Source organism: Schistocerca nitens, chromosome 12 (genome assembly GCF_023898315.1).
Source record: "Schistocerca nitens isolate TAMUIC-IGC-003100 chromosome 12, iqSchNite1.1, whole genome shotgun sequence".
In the NCBI taxonomy this organism is placed as follows: domain Eukaryota; kingdom Metazoa; phylum Arthropoda; class Insecta; order Orthoptera; family Acrididae; genus Schistocerca; species Schistocerca nitens.
The window spans coordinates 122986366-123008287 of NC_064625.1; the positions used below are offsets into that span (position 1 = coordinate 122986366).

Consider the following 21922-nt stretch of genomic DNA (forward strand, 5'->3'; position numbering starts at 1 on the left):
ACACAAAGATGATGTAACTTACCAAACGAAAGCACTGGCATGTTGATAGACACACAAACAAACACAAACATACACACAAAATTCAAGCTTTCACAACCAACGGTTGCTTCATCAGGAAAGAGGGAAGGAGAGGGAAAGACGAAAGGATGTGGGTTTTAAGGGAGAGGGTAAGGAGTCATTCCAATCCCGGGAGCGGAAAGACTTACCTTGGGGGAAAAAAGGACAGGTATAGGTATACACTCGCACACACACACATATCCATCCGCACATACGCAGACACAAGCAGACATTTGTTAGGCAAAGAGTTAGGGTAGAGATGTCAGTCGAAGCGGAAGTACAGAGCAAAGATGTTGTTGAATGACAGGTGAAGTATGAGCAGCGGCAACTTGAAATTAACGGAGGTTGAGGCCTGGTAGATAACGGGAAGAGAGGATATACTGAAGGGCAAGTTCCCATGTTCGGAGTACTGACAGGTTAGTGTTAGTGGGAAGTATCCAGATAACCCGGACGGTTTAACACTGTGCCAAGATGTGCTGGCCGTGCACCAAGGCATGTTTAGCCACAGGGTGATCCTCATTACCAACAAACACTGTCTGCCTGTGTCCATTCATGCGAATGGACAGTTTGTTGCTGGTCAGAGCCACATGTGAAAGCACCCACATGATTTACCAACTGACCTGCCTACACTGTGAAGCTTTCTATGTGGGAATGTGTGTGTGTGTGTGTGTGTGTGTGTGTGTGTGTGTGTGTGTGTGAGAAAGAGAGAGAGAGAGAGAGAGAATACCTGTCCTTTTTTCCCCCTAAGGTAAGTCTTTCCGCTCCCGGGATTGGAATGACTCCTTACCCTCTCCCTTAAAACCCACATCCTTTCGTCTTTCCCTCTCCTTCCCTCTTTCCTGATGGAGCAACTGTTGGTTGCGAAAGCTTGAATTTTGTGTGTGTGTCTATCAACATGGAAGCACTTTCGTTTGGTAAGTTACATCATCTTTGTTTTTAGATATATAATTATACAGGCATAGACAAAATGAACAATTTGCTTAAACAGCAAAATATGTAGACATGTAGACACAAAGAAATCACATGAAAGGAAAATCTTAAATAGAACAAGGTAAGTAAGATGCTAAAGAGAAGGCAACAATTTCAAGAACATGATAATAGTCACATGATATAATACACAGAACTATAGGGATATGTCCTTGAGAGAATGTAAAAAATTTGATAAGATCAAAGAATTTGAAACAACATAATTAAAAAGAAAACAAAACTGAAACCTATGTTGATTAGACACAATTTGCAGTTAATATGGCAAATGGCACAGTAAGTAACAACAGATCAAATTGGACAACACTCCAAGATGCCTTTCAAGGTTCATATATTTCATAAACTGAATCAAAAATACAGACAGTAAACATTGAAAACAACAAAATTCTGGAGATGATGGCAGATGAAGTGGGTAAAACCATTCACAGCCTGAAGAACGGAAGGCACCAAGAATGGTTTTCAATACAAATTATTAAGGCTGCAGCAAAAATTATTCAAACGAATTGCACAAAATTGTTTACAGAATGTAAGCAGTGGAACAAAGTTATTAGAATTTTCCTTCACAATAAATGAGGCAAGACTTCCCTTCACAAAAAACTGAGGCAGCAATTTGTACTGCCTGCCTTTAGTCTTGATGAAATTCCAGAATGACTAAAGTATATTTGAAGTTATGTTTGAAAATCAGTTATAAGATACCTAAACAATGTATGACCAAAATATATCAAAAAAGAAAATTTTATCAGTTAACAACACAGTCACAGAACAGATACCATCATCATATAGATAAGGCTAACCGACCAATGATCTTCTTCCATGGGGATGCACTCACATTGCCCGAACTCTTACGGGAATCGGTAGACAGACTGCCGCGAGTAGTGAGTATGTGAGCAGGGGCACTACAAATGTAGTGTGTGCACAGTAAGTTGAAAATGTGGGTCTCACGGGGAGTGTGCCAGAGGTAAGTCACTGCAGTCGCACTATCCTCTGTGACCTCGGTGGCTCAGATGGATAGAACGTCTGCCATGTAAGCAGGAGATCCCAGGTTTGAGTCCCAGTCGGGGCACACATTTTCAACTGTCCCCGTTGATATTTATCAACGCCTGTAAGCAGCTAAAGATCTTGATTACATTGTAATTTCATTCTTTGAGAGCTGCAAAATCACCAGCGATATCTGTTCTTTTGGACATGTCCGAAAGAACAGATACCATCTTCATATAAGTTTGTATTATGTAAATGCATCAATTACTTAGGAGAAAGGATCATGACTTTATGTTTACCCTGAATTAGTGAAATAAGGAGGTAAAACTACTACAGCAGAGGTGATAATTATGAATATGAAATGAGTTAGGAATTAGAAATAAACAGACCATCGGAGCTCAAGTGTAGTCAGAAATACGGAGAAGAAAAGGATAGGACATGAGGGAAACAGTCACAATGTTTGATATTGGTTAGGCCTATGTGATTTAAATTGTTTTTTCCTCACTAGGCCTTAGTTTCTACTCACTTTTAACATGGGCCATTGCCTTCATTGTTCGCTTAACATAAATTTGGGGGTGATAGTTGAGTGAAATTTGGGAGCGACAACAGATTTGGCCAATCATCGCTGGAAATTTGACGATACGTACTCACTGCATGGCCACTTTTGTAAATATATATGCAAAAAGCATTAACTTTTTGACTGCTATACCTCAATGCTGCTTTCTCCCCATCTGTCAATTAGACACCATGTCCTCTATAATGTCTTCTACATATTTCAGTCATTGACATGCCACCATTAATAATAGCTGTCATGTCTGACTAATTATAAATCAAATTTGTTTACAATATATGAAATTAGCATTATCATACCAAGTTGTCTTTTATATATTTTGTGCATGATAGGAATGTAAGTAAAACTAAAAGTACTTTTACTATTCTTTCGCCCCTTATCCACAAATAATAAATTAGGATGACATTTAATGTTTTTTTTTCATTTATTTACTTGTGTGTCTCAAGTATTAACAACACTTCCAGATACAATAAAATAAGTGAATTTACAATTTTTTTTGAATACAATTGTAAAGTTATGACAAACACATTGTTTAGAAAATCATATCACAGGTTGACATTTCTCATAATTTAAGCAACACAAAAATGTGCATGACAGCCTTAAAATAAATAACAATGAGGGAACCCATGCAGTTGACATTACACCCAAACCAAAAGGAAACCATTACAACAACAGTGCCCAATGAACTGGTATAAATGTTGTAATCATCTTCATTATAACCTCTTGAAAATCCATGGCAATGAGATTTTTCACACTTCCTTTCCTCACTGTTACCTCCTTCTACAGCCACAGATAATAATACATCTCAACTCAGCATATATTACTTTAAAATCTCCCTTACTCTAATAAAAAGTAAGAGACAGTGAACAGAACTGCCTGTATTTGTGTTTAACCTCTAGCTTCTGCTATTATTTCATTGTGATTATCGCATGAAGTTTGACATACTACAGCCATTCTCTTAGCATGCAAAGTCTCTTCACAGTTAAACCACTTAACTTTTTTCTCTAATTAACAATTATGACCCTCTGGCACTTCCATGTGTCTTTCTAGTGATTGCAAGTTACCTCTGTCATTCTGGAAAGTCAGAAACTGCACAAATAAGACTCAAGATACAAAGGGCAAGAATTATTGATTGCATTAGGTGATTTTCTGTTTCCACAACCTGTACTTTTCTATAAAGTACACTGTGGACAGTCAGTGTTGTAATCTATTAAACTTTTTAGGCCAGTCATTAAAAACATATTCTAACAATTTCTTTAAAAATAAATCTGTTGCTCCCAAGTGTGTAAAACATCATTTTTACTGTTTTCAAGTACATCACGGATTCCTGTGATTTGCTGATGTGAGAAGCTTTTTCGTAATAATTCCATCTTCTACGCATTTACTTCTTTAACCACAAAAGAAAGAATTGTTCCACAAACTGCATCAAATTTTCCTTTCCCTCTGAGTATGTATTTGCACCATGATGACATTTTACACAACAGCATGTGTATTTTCCTATGCAGCCTTTTTTTAGTGATTCTTAACAATACCATTCAATTTTCATTCTCAGAAAACCTATATTGTAAAAGTGTCCTACTGATTACATTTAGTACGTCCTTAATAAAAGAAAAATTTTCAATGAAAAAAATTACATTTTTTCAGTAAACACTAAAAATCTGTCCTCTCCAAAACAATAAATTACTTGTTGGCATAAATGTGCTTCACGCTGGAAATGTGTATAGTAATCGAACATTCCGAGCCAAATCGATTGGCAAACTTTAATGGACACTAGATCGATATTTACCAAAAAGAATTCACAGATTTCCACATCACAGAAAAAACTATAATGTATATAAAATGATGGAAGTGGTGTTGATTTACAACAATTAACACCAGAGATTTGCTAAACATTTTTACTTGATCTGTTACTTTTCCCTGTCCATTTATTAATATAAAACCGCATCAATACCCAATAAAACTATACCACAACACTTAACAGTAGTAAATAATCGTAGCTGGTGCACTGCTTTATAATTTTAATAACCCCGCACTTCACACTGAACCATGGTGTAACAATTTACTTCTCAGTTGACTGTGCACTTGTTGCAATGCTTTCCCTTAGTGGTCAATATCAATCACTATTGGACAAATTCTACAATGACAATACTTAACAACTTTTAAAAGCCCAACCACCATGCAGCACAATGCAAATTCATCCCACCAAAGAAAGAATGTAAGCAACTCAAATAAAAAAAAACTACTTTTCTACAAAGCACCACTTCTTCACTCAAAAATGCTCAATATACACTATGTTAGCCATGCACTGTATACTACTAATGAAGTATTGAGTAAGCACACCTTTCCCTGTCACCCAACCATACAAACATTCTGCTATTTATTTCGTTTCCGTTATTATCAACACCTCACAAAAACTGTACATTATTTAAAATTATTACACTTACACATAATCCCTTAAATGTTGTTGGAGCTTATGTGGCAACATATGAATATGCAGTAAAAAATAATTCTAAAATAACAATGATATAGTGAGTTCAAAAATGGTTCAAATGGCTCTAAGCACTATGGGACTTAACATCTGAGGTCATCAGTCCCCTAATATATTAACAATAATCAATGGCATCTGTTCAGCAGCGAGTGAAAGAGTAGCACTTCAGGGGGGAAAAAAAGAAGGAAAAAAAAACCAGGAGTTCTAGAAAGTGAATCCTCAGACATTTAGAGCCAAAGTCACAAAGTCACTGTCGTAGAGATACACTTTAGGTGCAGAATCAACACCATACAATCAAGTCACACCAGTGAGTCAAAAGATTTCCACCAAAGTATGTCATGGACAAACTCACAGCTTCAACATGCTTAAATTTCAACTATCACATATTATCAGTTCCTGCAAAAGCATAACAACTTTTCAAGGTTCCATACTACATCAGATGCAGTTGCTTCTCCCCGTTCTCATTTCCTGAGGAACGAGACTTATCTTTATGACACAACAATAAATAAAACTCCAAAAGCCTGAGGACACTTTTCCCAGGACTCCCTTGCCACTCTTTCACCCACCAGCAAGCGGGAATCTTTCACGTTTGTTTATTCTCGCATTCATTTGCCTGCAAGGAGCAAAAGCCTCATTATGATCTGTTCACTTTCCAAGACATTCCTTGTAAAGAGAATGTGCCTTTGTCTAATGCTTTCCCTTAAAAAGATACCTATACACTCACTCTCTCTCTCTCTCTCTCTCTCTCTCTCTCTCTCTCTCTCTCTCTCTCTCTCTCATATCCTTATCAGGCCAATTTTACAAAAAGAGGCATAAATTTTCTATAGCCTTCTTGAACAACCCTTGCTAGCATTTGTTTAAATCAATTTATGGAAACCACAGGACATATTAATAAGGAAAACTATACAGAGATTTGAACGTTATTCCTCTTAAATGCAACTTACTAGCTTTCAGGGAAGTCAAGAGATAGCCAGTCGCCACATCTTCATGTCTAAAATGAAAGAATTTATTAAATTAAGTGAAGTCACTACATCCTCAACCCAATGGTTGGTTTCGACAATGTGGTGTTTTACTATGAGTGGTATGCTCTTCGCTTCATCCAACCTCCAAACCGACAAACCATATCAGTTGTTGGGAGAACCGAGTTTAAATTTCACACCAACTCTCAGTGGAAGTTCACATTTTTCACATTAATGAAACACCGTCAGAGGTGATGCACAAATATCCCAGGATCGGTCACTGATTGAACTGCAGGCCTTTAGATTTGCAATGTCACTTACCTACCCACTGAACCCCAAGCTACACTTATCAGTGATCTGTATGACATCTATACATAATGTACACTTTTAAATAAACTAATTAAGTATTTTGGCAGCAAAAGAAAATAACTGCAGCTTCTGTTAGTAAATACACCTGACGTATTTTCTCAGTGAACTGCAGAAACAAAATTAATTTATCCACGATAACCATGTTTGAGCTCCGTGGCTACAGGTTAAATTATTTGAAAAAAAAAAAAAAAAAAATACAGTGAACAGCTGAACACCAGTTACAAAACTTTACTGACACCAAGGTGTCTACAGTTGGTATAACACAGTTACACATAAAAAATTATCAGGAACACTCAATTAAGTATTGATTACTGTACATTTTTCGACTACAAAATACGAATCCTCAATAAGAAGTGAACTGTAGTAGCTAATGTCTATCCTAACTGTTGCAGTTAACGACCATCGGACTTTTTCAGAGATTCATGAACTTATTTATGTATTACCCAGGAGAATGTGAAACATAAGAGAGAGAGAGCTCGTTATTATATGAACATCCTGCTTCTTTTGGCTACGACATCACCAGATAAAGCAATGAGTGTGGTGCATTCACTCCCACCTCACGATACCAGGCTCCCACCCTGTACTAAGTTATAGGTCACTGTCTTTTACAGGTTGCTTTCTGAGATTTTCTCTTTCAGTCACTTCTTTTAATATGGCAACTCATAAACTGTTTGTTCTGTTAATGGCAGAGGTATTAAAATACAATTCAAATTCATTTTCTGAAGCCTGTTCCCCACAGCTAACTTCTCAGGACAGCATAGGTGTCAACTGGTATAATGTTTGAATCAGCATTGCTCTGCAGTGTACACTGTCTGGCCAATATAATAGTACCCTTAACATGGGCATTCTATGAATGCATCCTACAAAAGTAATGTCTGTGCATTCTCTGAGTGCATGCTCAGAAGTAATGCCTCGGTTGCCTTAGACTGCAGTCACGAATGTTTGAGTTGCATTTGCGTGAGTGTGTGTGTGTGTGTGTCTATATATACGTGTTTTTGTCGTCTAATTTTGAAGGCCTTACTGGCCGAAAGCTATATTTGTGACAGTCTTTTCGTAGTGCCTATCTGTGACTCAGCACCTCCACTATATGGTGAGTAGCAACTTTCCTTTCCACAATAATATTACTCGATTGACGTTCCCACTTCGCTGACACGTGCTGCAACCCTCTACCATTAAAGGGCTCCGAATTGCAATGTTTAACGTAGCAGTGTATCATTTAACTATATCAGTGTGTGAGAAACACCATACTGTAATCAAGTTTCTGACCGCAGAAAACGAGCCTCCAACTGAAATCCATAGAAGAATAGAAGCTATGTACGGCTATGATTGTATCGACATCAGTAATGTGTGGCACTGCGTTCTTCGTGCTCATAATAAAGGAAACTGTGGTACTAACCTCAGCATATGTGACAGGGCTCAGAGTGGACGGCACATACAGAAACTGACAAGACTTTGTAGAATAAGGTTCCAAAACTTAAAAAACATCTGTAAGCACTTCACTCTGAAAGTGACGAAGCAGTGCAACCAGTGGTGAGACTGTGGTTCCATTGATAAAGTTAAACATTCAACAGTGCCAATAAACTGGCCTCTTGTTGGAAGAAATGTGTTCGTCACCATGGTAACTATACTGATAAATAAATATGTAGACATGAAGAATAAAGATGTAGAATGTTAATAATTTTTGTTTTATTTAAATAACTGTAATGGTTTTCACACAAAAAAAATTGGAGGCCTTACTTTCCAACATGCCCTCATAAATCTTATATTGTTTGATGAAGCGTCATATCTTCGTTGGAGGATTGAGTGATTTGGGTAATGTTGTCTCGCTCCTCCATCACTAGGCGACAAAATGGCAAAAACAAAAGCCTCTTGCTATATTTTTCAGGGATTTTTTTTCTCAGAACATCTTTAGTAAATGGACTGGGAATTGACATCATCTACTACAATGACGGGGCGTAAGGTACAGTGAAGCGACTCTAACAGCCTCTCCTGTACAAATGTCAACCTCACCTACCCGAGTTGCAGCTAAGGATTGCTGCACGGTACACCCTGTTATTGCTAACGAGGCTCTGACGACCGAATGTTTCCCGGGATAAGGAAACCCCCCCTATCAAGTGCCAACGGTCTCAAAGAGAGCGGATGAGCGGATAGAGGCAGGGCACTCTCTTGTCCTTGGAGTGAGAAATTGCTCCTAAAGGCGGAAGAACTTCACAGTCAACGGCATAGGATGGAGAAGGCAACGGGAAACCACTCCATTAAAGATCACTCAAGATATCCCAAGAATCAGTAGCGCACCATGCCAGAATCTTCTGTTAAACATAAATCCGGAGTAATAGTCCCCCAATCGGATCTCCGGGTGGGGACAATGGAAGGTCAGGCAAAGTTGAAGAATACACTAAAAATAGCAACATGGAATGTAAGAACACTCCTCCAATGCGGGAAATTAGAGAACCTCAAACTAGAGATGGACAGAATGGGAACAGACATAATAGGAATATCTGAGATGCGATGGCCTGAACCAGGAGACTTCAGATCAGGAAATTATCGTATCATTCATACAGGTACTAACCAAGGAACAACTGGAATCGGTGGAGTTGGAATAATTCTAAAAGGAAAACTCGGGAATCTAGTCACAGGATATGTGCAATTTAACTCTAGGATAATACTAGTCAAAATTGGAACCAAACCAAAGAACACGGTAATAGTACAAGTCTATATGCCGACATCGGCAGAAGAAGACGATGTAATAGAAACAGTGTATGAAGACATCAACAAAGTTATAAATTATGTTAAAGGTGAAGAGAACTTAATTATAATGGGAGATTGGAATGCTAGTGTTGGAGAAGAGAAAGTTGACGGAATTGTAGGGAAATATGGTCTAGGAGATAGGAACGAAAGAGGAAGCCGGCTAATTGAATTTTGTGCCAAAAACAAGTTGGTCATAGCGAACTCCCTTTTCAACCACCATAAAAGAAGAAGGTACACGTGGAAAGCCCCAGGAGATACTAGAAGACACCAAATCGACTATATATTAGTAAAATCGCGTTTTAAAAACCAAATCAAGGATTGCAGAAGCTACCCGTCTGCGGATATTAATAGTGATCACAACCTTGTAATGATGAAATGCTTACTCAAACTCAAGCGATTAGAGAGAAAAACGAACAAAGTATGGAACAGAGATAACCTAAAGTCTGAAGAACTAGTGATCCCTTATGCACGGAAAACTGATGAGATGGCATCAAACATTATTCCCGGGAGTACTAACGAGGAGTGGAAACAAATCAAAGAAGGCATACATAAAGCAGCAGAAGAATTTATTGGGAAAGCCAAACCTGTAAACAGGAAAGAGTGGATAACACCTGAAATAATTTGTCTAATGGAAGAAAGAAGACTATACAAAAATGCCTCTGACGAGCAAAGCGAAAACAAATATAGAAAGCTTAGAAACCAAATAAACAGAGAATCTAGGAAAGCAAAAGAAAATTACCTCAACAGCATTTGTAAAGAGGTGGAGGAAAACATGGTTAAAGGAAAAACTGACTTGGCCTACAGAACAATAAAACAAAACTTTGCTAAACGGAAAGTAAAATCTTCAGGAACTATAAAGAACAAAGAGGGCAAGGTACTATTTGGATATGACACGCTGAAGAGATGGCAAGAATACATTGAAGAGCTATATCAAGGAGACCCTCTAACAGATAATATGATAGAATTAAGCGAAGAAGTAGAGAAAGAAGAACTAGGGGACACAATTCTGAAAGATGAATTTGAAAAAGCACTAAAAGAACTACCAGATAAGAAAGCGGCAGGTGTTGATGATATACCTTCTGAACTAATTAAGAAATCAGGAGACAAAATGAAAGCTACATTACTGCAACTCATACAGAAAATATACAAAACAGGTGAAGTTCCTGAAGACTATCAGAAATGCATCATATTCCCCATACCTAAGAAAGCATCTACTATGGACTGTGAAAACCATCGAACACTCAGTCTTCTTTCACACGCATCAAAAATTCTAATAAGAATAATTTTGAAAAGAGTTGAAAACCAATTGAATAGCACTCTAAGTGAAGACCAATTCGGTTTTAGAAGCGGTGTAGGGACGAGGGAAGCAATCTTATCTTTAAGACTAATAATTGAGAAACAAATTTCCAAAAACAAACAAGTATTTATAGCCTTCGTAGACCTCGAAAAGGCATTTGACAATGTTGTATGGCCAGAAATGTTTAGAATTCTGAAGAAGGCTGGTCTGAAATATAATGACAGAAGGATAATCTTTAAAATATACCAAAATGAAACAGCCTTAGTTAAGAAGGAAAACAAAGAAGAAACAGCAAGAATAAGGAAAGGAGTGAGACAGGGATGCCCACTATCTCCAGTAATTTTCAACGCATATATCCAAGAAGCAATAGATAAAATAAGAGAGAATATTGAAGTAGGAATAAAACTTAATGGAATGAAAATAGATATGTTGCGATATGCAGATGATATCGCCATAATTACAGAAAGGAAAGAAGATTTAGAAGCCGCACTCAATGAAATGGAAAACACCTTAAAAGAACAGTATGGAATGAAAATAAATAAGAAAAAGACTAAAGTGATGGTGAGTGGCGCCCTGAACTACAATGAACCCATACGAATAACAATAAAGGGAGAGAAACTAGGGCAGGTTACAGAATTTAACTACTTAGGTAGCAAAATAACAGCAGATGGAAGGAGCAAAAGTGACATTAAAAACAGAATACAACTTGCCAAAATAGCATTCAATGGAAAAAGAAACTTACTGACGAGTAGAAATGTTAGTTTAGACGTAAGAAAGAGAGTCATGAAAACCTATGTGTGGAGTACAGCCCTTTACGGATGTGAAACTTGGACTAGTGGAAAAGAAGAAAAGAGAAGATTAGAGGCATTCGAAATGTGGTGCTACCGGAGAATGGAAAAAATCAGCTGGCGAGACAAGGCTACAAACGAAGATGTCCTCAGAAGAGTGAAAGAAAACAGATCTCTTTGGCGAAATATACAGAAAAGAAGAATAACCTTCATAGGTCACATTTTACGGCATAACAATTTCATTAAGAGAATATTAGAAGGAATCATTGAAGGAAGAACTCGCCGAGGACGACCTAGATTAAGCTACATTCAACAAGTAATAAATGACATCGGGTGCCAGACCTATGCAGATATGAAGAAGAAAGTTGACAAAAGAACGGAATGGCGTGCTGCTGCCAACCAACCTGTGGGTTGATAACCGAAGAAGAAGACTACAATGACAAATGATTTGTGAGATAATGATAAAAGCAGCTCCTGAAATTAAAGTCTCAGAAAATACCCACAATAAAAACTGCTGCCTGCAACTCAGTTCAGTGTAGGGTGCAGTCACTGTTAGACAGAATTAGTTGTGGTGGTTGTACAGTGCAACCTTATTTGGCAATGGATGTAGCACCAGAGAATAGCCTGCCAGCATCAAGAGGTTGAGGACGAGACTCAGCTACAAAGCAGTATGCTACCACTTGACATCGTCTAAGCATTTATGAGAATTTAAGGACATGATGCAGCTAGAAGCCTCCAAGATGATTTTATTAATTTCTATGATTGCAAGACTATATATTTGCAAATGAAGTTAATGTCCTCACCCCCTCTCCTCACAGTGATGTTAAAACACAAACTGAAAATTAAGGACCACAGGAAAGTAGTTGAGCAGGCTGTAGCATACACACAATGAGGTCCTGTGTATACGTATGATACTGTGTGCATACCGTGTTTATAGCCTTTTTTTTTTTTACAGATTTATGCATCAAGCTTCGCTAAGTGACCAGTTACATTTTCTGGCAATAATGTCCATAACAGCAAATGCTATGTAGGTGAAATTTCCTTGTTCTTCAGGTATACAAATATCAGGTATGCAAAATACCAGAGGAGCAGTGGGGAATTGTGACATCAAATTGAGTGTACTTTATTTTAAACAAAAGAGGCGAAGAGGGGGCAATGTGCACACAATAAATATCCCACTGACAATATGGATAAATGTGTTATCAGACAGCAATTTCTGCATTATTTTGAACAACAAGAAGGAAACCTCCAACTCTCCCACAAAGATTTTTTTAAAAAGTGAAACATCGGAATGAAAGGAGACAGTGGTTTATTCAGATACATTACACTGTAAATAAATGCTGTCACAGTGAAAGTGGGTAAGTACTGTCAAACAAAATTGCCAGTTAGCGTTTGTTTGTTGTGGAATCCAAGCAATGGCATATTGTAGTAATGTGAGCACTCCGACAGCAAGTATACAGAGCTGTACACTGCTATTAGCTCCACCCCTAATCCACTTCTTTGACATAAACATTACATTGCTGCCATCCTGGCCAGGTCATCAGTTTGCTTTGCCAGGTAATTACTTAGAGTATATAAAAAAAAAAGAGGATAAGGTGATACAGTAACGCCCTCCGCAGTTATTGGGATTTGTCAGTAATAAAGTGACTAAATGGTTTCTGTAATCTCACAGCATCAACAAACATGCATTTTGAAAAGTTTTTAGATAAACCATTGCTTAATAAAGGCTGATCTACTTCCAAAAATTTTCCTGTAAGTTGGCCAATTTTGATCGCACAGTAAACCTGAAACCAGTTTTTATATAATGCGAATTCTTCTTTTACCATCCAATTATTTATACTGTGTTAATTTTTATTTATTTTCAAAGTCTTTCCAGCCACAACTGAAGCTGAAAGAATTTGTAGTTATATAAAATGTATTGTGAGATTCCTGATGGAGGACAAAATAATTATATTCACTCCTATCAAACCATTTAATTTCATTTGACAACTATCACAACATGCTCGAATTAGGCTTCTGCTCCAAGCACAGTCAAATGTATCCTATACTCAAACAGTGGCAACACGTCCCCAAACAGTGTGGCATACATCACAGTGAAATACAGACCTTTATCTCTCCTCCTGGTTCCTTGAAGTAAGAAAAGTCGAGTCCATTCATGCCATACTGAACGGCATACTCTTGCACGTACTCAGACGAATGTGGACGTCCACGAGTTGCGATTCCAGTTATGTTGTAAGTGTAGCCCAAGTCGACGGTCAGGAACTGGTCGTAGTCCGAGCTGGAGGCCGTCCATGCGTTGGCTCCTGGTGTGCCACTACATTACTACACATTCTCTGAACACACTCCTAGTGCTGAGCTAATTTCCTTGATCTTACGAAGCAACCAATTTTGTGCATTAAATAACTTTGTATCTTACACACCTTTCTTACACCATTGTGTGTGTGTGTGTGTGTGTGTGTGTGTGTGTGTGTGTGTGTGAGTGAGTCAGTCATTGAATTTGCCTTTCAGCATAACATTTCTGTATCACCTGTAACACCGTAGACATAAGACAAAGACATGTGCAATGAACTTCCACAGGCAAAGGGAATAAGTATAAGTATTTCACTCATGAGGCAGCTGTACCTACTAGTCACTGATTTTGTCAAAATTTTTGGTACATGCCATCCTTAATGAAATACAAAAGTGACGGAAGTGGGGACGCAGATGATCAAGCATTTAGAAACTTTGGTGCGGCTCAGACGAGACACAAACCATTTATGTTGGTGTAGTTTCCAGACAGTGGTTGGCACAAAGAAAAACAGTATGGAACAGTAATCCGAAGTTCGGGAGGACGAGTCCACCCGTGGAAAGTTGTGTGTTTGTTTTTTTCCGAATTTTTACATTACTTATACTGCAAATGAACTGAAATGATGTGTGTGTGTATATATATATATATATATATATATATATATATATATATATATATATATATATATATATATATATATATATATAAAAACAAAGATGATGTGGCTTACCAAACAAAAGTGCTGGCAGGTCGATAGACACACAAACAGACACAAACATACACACAAAATTCAAGCTTTCGCAACAAACGGTTGCTTCATCAGGAAAGAGGGAAGGAGAGGGAAAGACGAAAGGATGTGGGTTTTAAGGGAGAGGGTAAGGAGTCATTCCAAGGGGGAAAAAAGGACAGGTATACACTCGCACACGCACACATATCCATCCGCACATACACAGACACAAGCAGACATTCGGTAAGTCACATCATCTTTGTTTTTAGATATATTTTTCCCACGTGGAATGTTTCCCTATGATGAGACTTACCAAACGAAAGCGCTGGCACGTCGATAGACACACGAACAAACACAAACATACACACAAAATTCTAGCTTTCGCAACCAACGGTTGCTTCGTCAGGAAAGAGGGAAGGAGAGGGAAAGACGAAAGGATTTGGGTTTTAAGGGAGAGGGTAAGGAGTCATTCCAATCCCGGGAGCGGAAAGACTTACCTTAGGGGGAAAAAAGGACAGGTATATATATATATATATATATATATATATATATATGGTTATAATAGAGGGGAAACATTCCACGTAGGAAAAATATAGATGATGTGACTTACCAAATGAAAGTGCTGGCAGGTCGACAGACACACAAACGAACACATACATACACACAAAATTCAAGCTTTCGCAACAAACTGTTGCCTCATCAGGAAAGAGGAGGACTTTCCCTCTTTCCTGATGAGGCAACAGTTTGTTGCGAAAGCTTGAATTTTGTGTGTATGTTTGTGTTCGTTTGTGTGTCTGTCGACCTGCCAGCACTTTCATTTGGTAAGCCATATATATATATATATATATATATATATATATATATATATATATATATATATATATATATTGTGGGGGAGGGGGCATCTGGGATCTCCTCCCAAACCCACTAAACCAATTTCAACCAAACTTGGCACACAAACAGCAGGCCTCATGGTATCAGCACTCTGGGGTTTATAACCTCCTAGCTCCAATAGGTGTGTAGATATGGGTAAATACATGTTTTTCAAACTTCTGGCATATAGGTTGCCCTGCATGACAGAACAGTATCAACCTGCCAAATCAAACTGCTTTGAAGGTCAGCCTACATGTCAGGGGCAAGAAATGGTTTTCTTAGCACCAGACATGTAGTATACACTTCAAGACAGGCATGTTGTGTTAAAGTATGACTGATCTGCTCTGCATGGCGGCCTGTATGCCAGGGGCAAATAAATGATTTTCAAGTTACTGATGTATGACAGGGCCATTTGACATGCGCTGTGAGAATAATATCAGCCTGTTTTACTGAACTATACTGCACAGGCTACACTTGTTGGGGACAGGTTGAGACGGATTTGGAGGGGTTGAGGCACAGTGGGCAGGTAAAATAGGTAGAGTTGGAGGCAGAGATGGTAAGAGAGGGGGAGGAGAAAGTGTGCAGAGGGAGGGGCAGGAGGAAATGGACAGAGAGAGAGAGAGAGAGAGAGAGAGAGAGAGAGAATGGGGAGGAAATTCACAGAGATGGGATGATGATGATGATGAATTGTACACAGAAATGGAGAAAGAGATGGACACAGGGACACGGAGAGGGTGAGTAGGAAGTGTATTCAGTGTGTTGAAAGCTTACACAGGCGAAGCTAAAGGCAAATTTGAAATTGCATATAAATTTTAAGGAAAGGATTGCAAAGCATACACGAAAACTTTATATCTATCATTAGATACTCTTACAGTTGATGATTTACACATGCCAGTGTGATATTTGTCTTTAGAACAGTGTGCAGCTGCCAAGAGTTGCTAAGAGGTCAAAGTTAAATTAATGGAATGTGAAGTCTTGTATGCTTTAATTACTATCCCTTCTTGGAAAATTATTTGCAGAGTCCTCGTGGAAGCTGTTAAGTACAACCCTTTCTTGGAAATTATTTGCAATCCCAAAATTTCTTTTGCCTTTCCCTTTCATGTCTTTACATAGATATTAATAAATATAATATATTGTGAATTTTTGGCTTATTTGCAGTGTAGTAACATAAAAATTGAAAATAACAAAAAAATTTCATATAAGGACTGGACCCAATGACCCTCGGATTACCATTCTACACTCTTTCTGCCGCATTAAGTGCTGTCTGGAAACTAAACTATAATGTAAATGGCTAATGCCTCACCCTACATATGCCAAGAATGCTATTTATTTCCTAAATATTTGGCTATCTGGAGCTTCGACTTCTGTCACTTTCTTTCCTGGCCAAGCCCTGCATCTACCATACATCTGAACAAAATTGGTACAATGAGTACGTGTAATCCACTTCTGGGTAGATTTTCTCCTCTCATCTCACAAAAGATAAGTCCCTACTTTCCAACCACCCATAAATAATCCCTCTTCTCTCCCAGAAAAGGAACATAGAAGTTATCAAATCAAAATTAATATTTTCTACTTTCAAGTGTGTATTGATAGTTTCAGGATTGGCACTTCCTAAAAGGTCCTGAGCAGCTGTTCTGTCTTCTTGCAATTTTCTAAAAATTCAGCATGAGGTATTTACTTTCTGGACAAAGGAAACTACTATTTTTAAAAATTTCATCTGTAAAAATGACCCGTACAAAAGTACAATGGAGTATGGAACACTGGAGTACAAACAAGGAAAAGTCACAAAGATTTATCATCTTGAAAACAAAGTAAAGGTACATTCACACGATGCCTCTTTCCTCATGCGCACTCACACACACATGTGCATGCTCAACAATTTATGGAACGAACACATGTATGCATGGGCTTTTTTGTGCCCACAAATTGCCTTTCTGCACAACCAGTCTAAGGTTCTTCTTTGTTTGGGAGTTTGTGCTGCATTTATTGTAGTGAAAAAGGGAGAGAAAAAGAAAACACAAAGGCATTATTGGGTAAGAAAGTATCTAAAAAACAAGGTATGAGAAACACAAAGCAATGACACCATTTAGTCTGCAAATTTCTGGAGGAGGTCACAGCATATATTTACATTTTGTGTTTGGAAAACTGCAGTGATAAAAGGTTGGCAATAATATTATGTTAGCTGGTAACTGCAACTTGTATGCCAGTTTGCACTATTTCACATTTCAAAACGAAGCAGTTCAATGATTTTTTTCTGAAACTGAGACATCCTTAAGGGAGATTCTTAGTCGTTATGTGAAGGTTTAACTTTCAATGTGTCATTTGTATTTTATTTTACAAAAAAAAAAAAAAAAAAAAAAAAAAAAAAAAAAAAAAAAAAAAAAAAAAAAAAAGAAGAAGAAGTTATTTACAAAATTTTAATCATGAAAGGTTATATGTAGATTAACACCCTGTGACTCTGCAAATTCACACAGATGCCAGAATCTGCTAGAATGGAGGCTGTGTTTTCCAATTTTGTACATCCTGTATCATCAAAGTCCTTCATTTCAGTTCCTATTTGTTTTTCTTCTGTTCCAACATTAGACTCCTCAACTGCTATGCTATTAAGTCCCCATAGCATGAATATTTGAAGTTTTCGTATGCATATTTCACAAACTTGTAGGCTTCTCCTCCTCCATTTTCCTACTTTGAGACCTGTCTTGTTTGTTATAATGATATAATCGGAGACTTATCGTACTTGACACCCAGGGCAGCAAATCTCATCATTTATAAATTATTAGGAGTAAACTGACATTTCTACACAAAAATGACCTTATACTACAACCTCAACGCACTGCACAATGTAACACACATGGGCCCCACCTACCTGTCGTCTGCTAATTAGTGTCAGATTTGCACTGAATCTGGGAAGTGACGCAGTATATGTATGGCCTCCATATCCAGGAAATTACATGTGCACGAACGTGCATGCATAGTTGCAGTGTTGGAAATGTAAGCGGTTGTGCAAAGTTGAACAGAAAAAGGCATCATGTGGACGCACCTTTACAAGGTGAATCTTCTGTCTGTCTGCAGATACATGTCTGTATTCCTAGTGCACACGGAAATCTCCATGTCACAGTAATGCAGCGCGTGACTCGAGGAGCCACAACAAAACAATGCAGCCCATCTCCACTTTATCGATAGTTGCAGCATTTTGTTTTGGATTCCGTATCAGCTTGCCATTTTACTGCAATACTTTGATTTCAATGTGTACCAAGATTACACACAATTACGTAACTTTATTTTGTCCAGACGATAATCGAAACATCATAATTGTCCCCTCTCCTTTTCCATATAGAGTCCACTGCCCTCCACTCCTGAACATTGTTCTATTAATACACATAAAGCTGTGAGCTACAAATGTTCTATGTTGAAGAAGATACTGCCTAAATACGAGCACCGACATCATAGCAGTGCCATCACATACACTGTCTTATCAAAAGTGTCTAGGTATCCCCAAGTATTGTGGAACTGACTGTTAGACATCACAAGAGGTGGACCCAGCAATGTAAAAGAAGGTGGTGAGTACTAGGTTGTAAGCAGAGAAGCAGTGACAGTATAATGGATCAGTCAGGAGAGCTCAGTGATTTTGAACACTGAGTAGTCACTGGATGAAACGAATCCGTCAGTGACATTTAAACCTTTCGGAACCCATCAGAGTCGACTGCAGGTGATGTGATCGGAAGGGAAAATGTGAAGGAACAACTGTGGCTAAAACGAGACAAGACAGACCACACATACTGCCAGACACGGACTGTCTAACGTTATGGAGGATTGTTGTACACAAATGAAATTGGCAGAAGGACTAACATGGGAGTTCCAGCTACAGCACAATGACCGTGTGCCGGTAGTTAAAAGGAATGGGGTACAATGGGCAAGAAGCCCCTCACAAACCGCACATTCTGTAGACAGTGTTAAGTGATGCTCGTGGTGGAGCAAAGAGTGACAGCAGTGGATAGTGGATGACTGGAAATGAGTTATTTGGAGAGATGAACCACTCTACACCCTGTGGTAATTCAACGAAAGGGTTCAGATTCGGCGAATGTCTGGACAGTTTTACCTGCCATTGTGTGCAGGGCCAACAGTGAAATACAGAGGAGGTGGTGTTACAACATTGGGGTTTCTCACGGTTAGGGTGTGGTCCTTGTAGTACACTAAAGAAAACGCTAACAGCAGAAGGATAAATGTACGAACACATCTTACAGTGGAGGAATAGTTTCGAGGCGATGACTGGTTGTGTCATCGTGAAAATGCTCCCTGTCATAAAACAGCATCTGTGAGGCAATAGTTTACAAAAACACTCCTGAAATGGACTGGCCTGCCCAGAGTTCCAACCTGAACCCAATGAAAACCTTTGGAATGAGTTACAATGCCGACATCACTCCTGACCCAAGAGTCCAAATCACTGCCTTCTCTGGTTTTGGCTCTCGAGGAAAAATGGGCTGCCATTTCTCCGCAGACATTCAAATACCTTATCAGCAGTGTCCCCAGCAGAGTTCACGATGTCATAAAGATGAAGGGTGGAGACATACCATGTTAATGTCCACTAATGGGTGTCCAGATACTTTGATCAGATAGTGTACAAGTTTTACCAGCGAAGCTGGAATGTAAGGTACTTTACTGAAATGCTGAATGTATCTTCTTGCCAGGTCAAAGGTTGAACGTATAAAGCACAAGAAATAATAAGAACTGAAACTGACACAAAATTAAATGCAGTGAAGACAATGTTATCTCTCTGGAAAGTGACCAGTCTTAATTTATCTTGTATTATACCCAATGCATGTATACATAATCTATCAGCATCTTTCAAACTGCTATTCATTTACTTTCTCATTCCTACAGATTTAGAATCGTGTTGTGTAAATCAACTACAGAACACACTTATTAACTGGAAGTAGCTTTAGTAGTTGTTATTTTTAGTGTTTCTGCAGCGTACTAACACAATGATGAGTGGTGTATCAAATAATTAAAACTGTAGTAACTTCTTTGTGGAAACACTTGTGTGAGTATTGCTGTTTATGTAAGAAAGAACATTATGTAAATGAAATAAACAATAAAACGCGATATTATTCTAAAGAAATACTATTATTAGAGTACTAAAAGATCAAACACACAAGAGGACATACGAGTAAAAATTTGTTATCTCATGATACATCTACTTTTTAACAGACACACGCACACTGCTATAATATTTTCTTTACTTAGACACACAAAACAAATCTGAACTTTCTACACATCAAACTGCTATATACTGGATTAGACAGTCCCGTAATATTGAAGAAATATTTCCCCATTAACTTCTGCTCATAATAAAATGAACGGCAGACTATTTGTCATGCAACATAATGCAAAATGTAAAGCTATAGGGCACATTATGTGCTACTAATATACTGGAACATAACATTATGCTGTAACAGAAAAAGGATATTAAAAACTGAATTTGATCTAGCATTCCAATACCATACATTTTATAAAATGTAAAATGTGAATACAATTATACAAAAATTACTTGACAGGCAGTATAAGTGAAGTTGAACCAAATATAACAAGCTGTTCCACTGTGTGCTGTAACATTTTTACATGAGAAACAAAAGTACAGCTTAAGAAACAAATGTAAGTAGCACGTGGTTCCTTAGAAATGTGACTTATCTACAGATGGAAAGTGCTATGTTAAAAAAACACAAATTCTACTGAGAGCTAATGGGCACTTCTGATTATCAAATGTTTCACTGTTTGCACCATATATCAAACAAAATAATGCAACAGCATCATGTAGAAACAGAGTGTACTCAACATCATACTCCATGTAAAAGTACAGCCAAAGTAAGCATCAAAACACCATTAAGAACATTAATAAATCAAATATGCTGGTACATAAGATATCTGTAACACAGCCCAACCAATAGAACCAAAGAAAGGTAACGGTCTATTGTGAGGCCAACTTAAATATTAATTTATTTAAACGAGATAAAAATTATTACCAAATAAGTTATCCAGATATATCTCACATCTGTCTTCACCACTTCAATCTGTCATAATCTCCCTCCCAGTTTTGTCAAACATTTCAAAAAGTTTCCGGCATAAACAACTTTGTAAAATGTCTGTGACAAAGTGGTAGGTAGCCTCACGACTAATTGTAAGCAATTTATCAGTTCGATTATATAAGAACAATTTGTGCAGATTCTGCAGAGTAATGTCAGTAGCCTTGTGTTTTATCTTTCTGCATAAAACCTGAAAATTATGCTTGGTATCTAAAACTAGTCATTTAAGAAATTTTACTGTGCAAGAAAGCATGTGTACTACTAATGCTAACAAAATGGTGTGTACCCTGCTCTTGCACTTCAGCGAAGTCTCCTAAGTCATCGCCTTGAAGTGTTCTGCAAGTATGCAGGGCTTTCTGGCTTATTAAAATAATCCAGATAGAATGTTGGTTCATGATGTGTGACAGACTCCAAAGCACCCTGAAATTCATTCCAAGATATTTCTTGAAAAACTGGAGGTGCTGATTTCATTTTACAGCAGTTATCTTCCGAACCAGAAACAGCCACTGCGACAATATGCAAGGCGTCGATTCGAGACTCTTCAAAGTGCCATCCACTAGGAAGAGGACGGCCCTTCACCTCCAGAGCAGTACCCACCTCCACACACCCGGGGGTATCGGGTAGATGACTGCTGCAAAATGAAAAACTCAAATCGCATAATTCAGGGCCCCCACCAATACCTTCACCTGTTGCTTTCAGGTAGCTCTCCTTAAGGG

The 21922-nt window shown here is 38.0% G+C and overlaps 1 protein-coding gene across 8 annotated transcripts in view; it reads right to left on the reverse strand.

Annotated features, from left to right (window-relative positions):
• The window catches only part of LOC126215247 (neurexin-4), a 198731-nt gene that overhangs the window by 173451 nt on the left and 3358 nt on the right, over window positions 1-21922 (reverse strand). For 2 of the 8 annotated variants that reach the window (XM_049941917.1, XM_049941915.1), the window contains exon 3: window positions 13346-13542. The exons of the other annotated variants lie outside the window; for them this stretch is intronic. In XM_049941917.1, the coding sequence (XP_049797874.1) occupies window positions 13346-13542 (197 nt within the window). The remainder of the gene's footprint in view (window positions 1-13345; window positions 13543-21922) is intronic. 8 annotated transcript variants of the gene reach the window in all.